General features: G+C 42.5%; 1 protein-coding gene across 1 annotated transcript; it reads left to right on the forward strand.

Annotated features, from left to right (window-relative positions):
• Positions 1–2,429: 2,429 nt before the first annotated feature.
• Positions 2,430–8,967, forward strand: atp1b2b (ATPase Na+/K+ transporting subunit beta 2b; the record flags this gene model as incomplete). The annotated part of the gene is made up of 8 exons (XM_083987044.1): positions 2,430–2,520; positions 6,943–7,071; positions 7,185–7,292; positions 7,512–7,717; positions 7,986–8,045; positions 8,299–8,325; positions 8,585–8,680; positions 8,803–8,967. The coding sequence occupies 8 exons, from the start codon at positions 2,430–2,432 to the stop codon at positions 8,965–8,967; spliced, it is 882 nt and encodes a 293-aa protein (XP_083843170.1).

The following is an 8,967-nucleotide window of genomic DNA, read 5'->3' on the forward strand; positions in this document are numbered from 1 at the left end:
TACTTTATCTGCTGCAGCCACTCCATGCATTACTTATAGTTGTACTAATAAACAGTAAGCCCTCTAAAGAAAGGCACAGTCCAACAGTTGTTTATTTAAATTTATGCAAGACTCCCTTTAAGCTGTGTTATTGTTTTATTTATGTCTTTTTTTTCTACATTCATTTTTATTTGTGTACAGATTTCTTGATTTTTGAATACGTTGCTGCTATCTTGAACTACTGGTGTTGTTCATTCAACTACATGGTGTTACCATGAGAAGCATTATTAATATAGTGGTTATTGTTACATATTTGTTTTATAAGCCACGTGAAATGAAGTTTGTACCTTGAAGAGTGAGCCCTTCTGTAATAGTATTAAGGCACTTGAATGTCTCTTGGTTGTTGTTGTTTTATGATAGTTAGCACCAAACTGTACAGAACAGTACACCCAGTGAAAAGACGACCTATCTTAATGTTTGAGAGTCACTGCTTGGCCTTTTGTTTTAGTTCAACCTGCTCGTGTTTGACGGTCGAGGGTTTTCAAGCTTACGGAGTCCATTTTCAAACAAACACAGGTCAGGTTGATGGAAATGGGCAAGTGCAATGCATGCAGAGATTCCTTATACTGAAAATGTCCCAATGATACTGACTATTGTGCCCAATTTAATTTGAGATACTAAGTAATCACCTTACTATGATTCCTTTTCACAGACTGATATGGACCCTAGGTATCATTTCCCAAAAATAGTTTACAGAAGCCGTTGGTTTTGTGTGTCTACTAAAACAGTGGCCATTATATGAGTGCCATACTATATTGATATGGTAAGAGACGGTGTACCTTGGAAATCACTGTAGTGCTATATTTGCATTGATATTGTCATTAAAATAAATTTTATATAATGAACTTTACACAACAAACAGATTTTGCATGTTTTCATGCCTCTTGTTGTTTTCCAGTGGAGCTGCTGCGGAAGTGGACATAATGTTCCCACTGCACTTCTGCAGCAGGTGATGCAACACCCACACTTTCCAAGTGAGGGCGCTACTTTCTGTCCCCACCGCCTCTGCTGCTGCCGCCGCTGCTGCTGTTGCTGCTGTTGGTGTGGCTTTGTACAGTCACCGCGTCAGTGCAGCGCACACAAGCACTGGTTTAGAGCCTCAGACTAATCCATCAGACCTTAAACACCCTTCACAGTTGGAGCCTAAAGCAGTAAGTTAGTATTCTGGCCAAAAGTTGAATGGTTAACACGAGAGTCCGCTAAGAACCAGAACCACAGGATTACCTCCAACTGTCTCTAGCTCATATGCTGCCACTTAGAAATAGATGTAGGTGTAGATGCCTATATTGTTTTCCAGTTCCAATTTTTTGACTTTTTTTTTTTTCACCAAACATGGCCTTTAAAAATCTCATCAATGAATATCTGAAAATGATTATCCAAATGGATCATAAACTTAAGACAGGACGCATTGCCTTTATGGATCGTCAGGGGGGTCAGATCCCCCCCCAAATTAGGACATAGACACCTCTAAAATGGATAAAAACATTTTCAAAATATTCATAATATTATTATGTAATTGTAAATGCCTAGTATTCCCCTTGTCGGTTAAAATCTTGTAAATGTGATACGATTTTCAGACACCCCTAAACTGGATTGTACCATATCTGGGTATGGAAGGGAATACACATCTCCAGTGTGTGTGCGTGTGTGTGTTGGGGTGAGGGGGGCGCGGGGGGTGGGGTGCTGCGGCCATAAACTGTATACACTATACATGGTATTTATAATTATGATAACTGTGATGAGGAGGAGACATGCATATCTAGGTTTATAATTAAGCACAATAAGAGACTTATAAATGAAACACTGAATAACACACACTTTTGTTTTATTTTTTAGATTTCTTCATCTATACAGTGATATTTTGCTGATTTTCCTATGAAGACGTGACGGTGGGGGCCGGGAGCCTATGGCAGGATGCCCTCAGCCACCACACCATTTGTTCCCGAGCCTGTCCTTCATGAGTCGGGGCCCCGTGAGGAGGGAAGATGCGGCTCTGGTGATTGGCTGCTGATAGAGGATGAGGTTGGAGTGGGTGGGATCTGGAGAGGGTGGGGGTGCATGTAGATAGAGGCGGAGGGAGTGCTTTACCGCAGTATCACTAGATTTCTGCAGCACTCATCAAAACTCTGCGGCATGCAGACAAGAGCTGGGGGGGAGGGCAGCTACTAGGTCTGAGTGTAGGACTGCTACATCTGTTGGCTTTTTTCTGTTATTAGACAGGTTGCAGTGGTGCTTGATCGGAGCCTTCAGGTAGACCTCTTCAATTCCCTGTCATCCTCAACGCGGTGCAGTAGGGCTCTCTCCCTCTACCTCTCTAGCTGTCTGGCTGATTGTATAAACCCGGTGGGTGTAAGAGCGCTTTCACTAGAGGTCCAAACCTTTATGAGAAAATGGCCAAGGATGGAGAAAAGGGCGACTGGAAAGAGTTTATATGGAACCCGAGGACGAGGGAGTTCATGGGCAGGACGGCGAGCAGCTGGGGTAAGTACAGTCCAGCTATACAGCAATGCAGCAAACCCGGTCCCTCAGCTCTGTAACAGGTCACTGTCTTAGTCTCCTCACACTCTCATAGATGCACAGCTCCAGCGCAGACTCCTGCAGAAATGTTTAAACTGTGACTATAATGTACATTTGATCCCGATTGAAGTTGCCTGAGTTGATTATTTCCCCTCAGTGTTCAGGTGATGAGATGGCTGTGTCGCTGTCTACTACAGTGTGGTGCTGGAATCTGAATGCGGCACCGCTCCCGCAGAAGCCGGCAGAAAAAAAAACCCTGCCTCTTTTTATTTAAATATATATAAAGCCTCTATATAAATGTATACACCTCTTTATTAATTTATGCGCCTGCCTTCCGTCCGTCCGCAATGCGCTCAACATAAGGGTGGAGGAATATGGTCTTATTTTGCCAGATGACTGCAGCATTTGCCCGAGCAGGTCCCACTCTGTTGCAAAGTGCATATGATGAGCGCCATCCTCTCTGAGGCGGAGAGCTTCAGCTGCAGCTTCAGCATGAATTTTGCTGCATAGGAGGCAGATTGTATGGAAATTGCTTTGCAGAAGTTTAACAAAATGTTTTTTTTTTGCACCTATTGCCTAATTTAATGAGCTTTCAACATGATGTCATTCATTTTCAGTCCCCCATCCCCCCTCCCCTCTCTCTCCCCCCGAGATTTTGAAGGGAGATCAAACCCTGCCGCTGTTTTTAGACCGTCTATAGCCCTGTTCCCGCTGTCCTCTTTTTTTTTTTTTTTTTTTTTTGCGACCAGCCTGCAACTATTTCAAAGATTCATGAAATGATAGGGCGCATATGGCTCTCTTCTAATGACATTGGAGCGTTTTAATCTGGGTAAAGCCGAGGGCCAAATGCTATTTGTATCACCTCCAACCCGGCCCCTCCCAGTGTGTGTAAATCAGTGAGGGATTTAATCCTAATCTAATGACTTCATTGGCTGATGGGGAAGGTATCAATTCAGGACTAGCTCTACCGTAACTAACTAAACCACTCTCTGGAATTTAGACTATTTCTGATCTTTCCCACTGGAGACATTGTCCTAATAGCAACGAAGAAGTCTAGCACTTATGGGTCTGGATAATGGTGGAAGTGGTTTTGCATGCACAGTTATTCTCTCCTTGATGTTTCATGAATGGACATTTGTACTATTTGTGCAAAGTTGGGAATCATTGACTGTAGATGTCTTTGCTGGAATCCTCCCACTGTGTACGACTTAATCCAGCTCAATGCGTCCCAGGTGCTTTAAGGTCTGGTGGCCTTTTTAAGCTGTGCTCTCTAAGGCCTGTTAATTAGGCTATTTCTGTAGTCAGCCAATGTATGTAGCTGTGCTTAACTTGACATTTCACCTTGCTACTCCCTCATTCTCCCGTATGATGCAGACACTGTACGTACTGTACCTCTGCTTCCACTTGTTTGACTGTGACTGGCTCTATCTATAGTCCATCCATTTTCTGTACCCACTTATCTCAACATGCAATCAGGAAATGGAGAGAGAGAGAGAGAGAGAGAGAGAGAGAGAGAGAGAGAGAGAGAGAGAGAGAGAGAGAGAGAGAGAGAGGACACCCATAAAGTCCGGTTCCCAGTCTCTTTAAAAGACAAATTCTTGTTTATCCTCAATTTTATGCAGTATAATGTAAATTCATCGCAACAGATCAAAGGCTTCTTTGAGGATGAAACACAGAACACTTCTCTGTGTGTGTCCTTCTTTGTACAAAGAGCTGTAATGATATGGAAATAGCCCTGATAAAGTGGAACAGTCCTGCAATTTTGATGTTACATTGCCACCAGCTGACACAAAGCAAACATAGTCAAACAACTACTTCCATTTAAAATAGGACTAATTAAGTGTTCTGCACCTCCCACTTCCAAAAACAACAAAAGGCTCTGGTGCATTGAACATGGGGGAAAAGCCTAATAATAAGGAACAAAAGTGTGATGCTGTTCTTACTGTAACACTGCACATCATATATGTATACTATATATAGTCTCTACAGAAGATAATAATTATTTAAACAGTGAGATCCACAGCTCAGAGCTATCTAGCCTCCCTCCGGACCATTTCATTTTTAGTTCAGAGGCATGTTTATCACAAATTTACAAAGCAAATGAACATCCTTGTCCTCCTAATTAATTCTGAAAGAAAAGAGACACCTCCCGTCATTATAAGTGAAGAAAGGACAGGATGCTGAACCATCCCACCCCGTCCTTTTGTTCTCTGCTTTCAACCGCCGTCTGCGAACAAAACCGCGGTGAAAGAGAGATGCTTCACCGTCCATCATCGGCATGGACTGAGAGCGCAGACTGTAAACCTAACACCCTCTTTGCCAGGGGGAAAGCCACCCTGTCTGCGCCATTGACCCTGTATGCACGTGTGCACATCCAGTCCCCCCTGGGTGGTGTCATATTTGTGGTTAGCACAACCACCACCCTTCTGAAAGTTGGAGGAAAAACACTTAAGCACTTTTGCTTTGTCACATCTCACCTCTGATGGCTCCTTCGCTCTAGTGCCTCCAGCTTGGTCCGGGGCCCGGAGCCTGACTGTATATTTAATGACTCAGCTCGGGCCTTTCTATGCCACAGATGGGATGCTCGATCAAGTCTTACTCAGCCATTCATTAATTTCACTTTGGAATCCAATAATTCAAGGAACAATTGGACGAAGAAAAAAAAAAAAAAACACCCCCTCTTTAATTGCCCCCCATGGAGCAGCTTCCTCTTGACATTTCGTTATGGATTCCTGTGAGCGTGGCTGCGTGGGGAGGCAGATGCAGCACTGAGCCTGCTGACAGCGAGTGAGCTCCACGCTGGGGGCCATCCAGCAGAGGCAAAGGGTCAGGGCACTCAGCTGCTACCCAATGATGGCCTCAGGTGTTGATGCTTAAAATGGGGGATGTGTCATAGAAAAAGCTATTTATGTTTTCCTGCTTTCGACATAGACACGAAGGTCTGAAATGGGCCCCAGACAGTATAGAGATGATTATATATGCACCTTGTGTTGAATTAATTGATAACAAAAAAAATCAATAATCATTCTTTGCAGCCCAGAAAGACAGAAAGTATTCTGTCTAATGTAACATCATCACTATGATCTTCTTACACTGTTCATGAAATCGGCCTAGTCCATGATGGCCTGTAATCTCCTGACCCTGTCTCCAGGGGGTCCTCGTTCACCCTCCTCCTGTATCTCCCTCTGTCATCGTTGCTGTCACTCTGCTGACAAAGCAACTCCATAATGAAATTGGCTAGACACATCTCATTCAATTCAGACTTGGAGGAAGACCACACTTCAATCTCAACTGAGTGCAGCAAGGAAATAAAGCATTAACATACAGGCATTTATAGTTTGGCCATGAATTGATAAAATATGAGATATTTTTGTTGTCTAAGGGACAGTTGCTTGTGTGTGTGTGAGAGAGAGAGAATGAGGCAGATGTTGCAGATAGAGTGAAGCCTCTAGTTTAATGAGGATTATCTGGCCTCCTGCGTCCATGTTTGGTCCGAAAGTGACCGAACAGTCGCAACACAACGACAGCAACATTTAATTAAAATCAGCTAATTCCATTATCAGTTCAGATGGAAGATTATTTATCCTTTAAATTGAGTTTTATTATTATAATTACAGTAATTATGAAATGGCCAAAGAGGTGTAGCTACTGTGAGACAGGGAGGTCAACGGCCATCTTTGTATTTGAAGAATGGCTTGGAAATGTCATTGTTTTAGTTTTTTTTTACATAAAGTATAACAGTGAAGTGTGGGTCTGCGAACTGCTTTCAAACAACCAACATGTAAACACAGATATGATATGACATTTAGATAAGGATACAGCAGAGAGCCTCAACACAACATCAAATTATATTATATTTTTTCATGAGGGGTAGAGGAGCTGCCCAAGTGTGTCAATAATTTGTGTAAATTACAAAATGTTTTTTTAAATATAATTATCAGTTATTGACATGTTATTCTTATCCAGTATATTTTCTTATTACAAATGTGACTTGATGTATTGAAAAATCAAACTGAGACGAATTCATTAATTGAGAGTTAAAGTGAAGAGAAGACTTTGTCTACATAAGAATATAAAAATATTAACCCAACCTAATGTGTGCTAACATATAAATGACACTATAATGTTAAGATACTATCAGATATGAAGACACTGAGTCAAGCTGGATGATACATATTTACTCATGGTTGATTTATTTTTTTCCAAATAAACTGTAGGTCTACTTACTTCCTGTCCTGAGTGTCATAGAAGATTAAAATGCCGAATAGGAAGAGGAATTGAAGGCTATTGGACTGAATGATGAATGATATGTTGGTATTAATAATATTCAATTTCTCACTGATATTACACAGAGTTGACACCACTCTCTCATCTCTTTGTCTACAGGTCTGATTCTTCTCTTCTATTTAATTTTCTACATCTTCCTGGCTGGTTTGTTTTCACTCACCATGTACGTCATGCTGCAGACCTTGGACGACCACAAACCAACCTGGCAAGACAGGCTCACCACACCAGGTGCAGCAGCTAATGATACAAAGTGCATGAGTCCAGATCACAGTTTGGTGTGTGTGTGTGTGTCTGTGTGTTGCAGTGTCATGAACTCCCTGTTGTTTCTCTGTCACTTACAGGCATGGTAATTAGACCCAAAGCAGATGAGACCTATGAGATTGTCTACAACACCCACAAGACTGAGAGCTGGGACATGTACACTGAGCTCCTGGACAAGTTCCTGGGGGGTAAGTCTGCCTCGCAGCCTCTCTCACAGTGGCTCAAAAAAGCTTACTGCTGTGGATTATCCAAAGACCCAGAATGAATTGTTTTTACCTAATAAGAGATAATTCCTTTACAGTCAGCGGTATAGGAGATTGCCTTGCACTGGGGGTTTTAGATGAGTCATAAGCTCTTACAAACAAACTAAACTAAACCCCACCCCCGACCCCCCCCCCCCCCTGCAGACTACAACGACACTGTCCAGGCCCAGAAAAACTACGAATGCACCCCAGACCAGTACTTCCAGCAGGACGACAGCGGCGATGTGAAGAACAACCCCAAGCGCTCCTGTCAGTTCAACCGCACCATTCTGGAGGAATGCTCTGGAATAGATGACCGTTACTATGGATACCCAACGGGCAAGCCGTGCATCATCATCAAGCTGAATCGGGTATGAAAGCGAAAGCAGGGGGAAGAGAAATGGATGTTGTTGCTAGGAGACATGGAGCGATTGAGATCATAAGACTGGTTGGAAATGAGGAAATAGATAATCCCAGTGAAAGAGAAAAAAAATGGGGGGGGGGCAGTGTCAAGATTATAGATTATTACGTTTACTGCTGCTTTCTGTCATAGCTTTTTGCAATTTTAAGCGTTTATCACTTCTCTTGTGTTTTTAAGTAAGAGTGAGTTGGGAATGTGTTGTCTTTCCTTCCCACCAGGTGATTGCTATGCTGCCAGGAAAGAATGGCCAGGCTCCGTTTGTCACCTGTGGCGCAAAGGTAATCCCCTTCACAATGAGAGGCTTTATGTAACATTTTGGATTTCAGCCCATTCGTGCTGTGTCTCACTCTGATCCGCAATGTATCACCTACTGCTCATCCCACGTTTTCATTTCAGGTTTATATTTGTATCGTTTCCAATGTCGTAACTTTAGTTGCATGCCATTTTGTCATCTACACCTCATTTGTTGGTCTGGTTTTGTTTTTGTTTTTCTCTTTTCTTCATCCTGTTCCTGTAATTTGCCACTGTCAGAGATACAGAGTTGGCAAAAATGAATGGGTAAGAACAGGACAGAAAATGTGACTTGTATGTGTAGAGTATGTTTACAGTTGTACACATAGCGGTGGTGTATGTTTCATCCTGTGAGGATGAAACAGTGTAGATCGCAGTTACATGTGAGATGTGTTGCATCGAAGCGACTGCAGAAGTAGATGGTGGGCATGTTAGGAAATGAGATTTAGAGAAAAGAAGGAGATTAATGAGGTTTCTCTTCTTCCACTTCTATGAAGTGACTGAATCTGTTGTTTCACCCCTGCAGAAAGAAGACACTGAAAAGATCGGAGAGTTGATGTACTTCCCTCCAGATGGCGCTTTCAACCTCATGTACTACCCTTACTATGGCAAGAAAGCTCAGGTAAGACCCAGTTGTTGATGACAGAGCTGTTAATTTAGCTTTTCCAGATAGTTAATCAAACACACACCAGGATTCCTAATGTTTAAAGATGTCATTCGGTGTGTTTTTCTCTTTTTTTGCAGGTGAACTACTCTCAGCCTTTGGTTGCCATCAAGTTCCTTAACATTACTCGAAATGAAGATGTCAACATTGAGTGCAAGATTAACTCCAACAACATTCCCGCTGGAAGTGAAAGAGACAAGTTTGCTGGAAGAGTGTCCTTCAAGCTGAGGATCAACACTGATTAG

This window comes from Trachurus trachurus (genome assembly GCF_905171665.1).
Source record: "Trachurus trachurus genome assembly, chromosome: 14".
Classification (NCBI taxonomy): domain Eukaryota; kingdom Metazoa; phylum Chordata; class Actinopteri; order Carangiformes; family Carangidae; genus Trachurus; species Trachurus trachurus.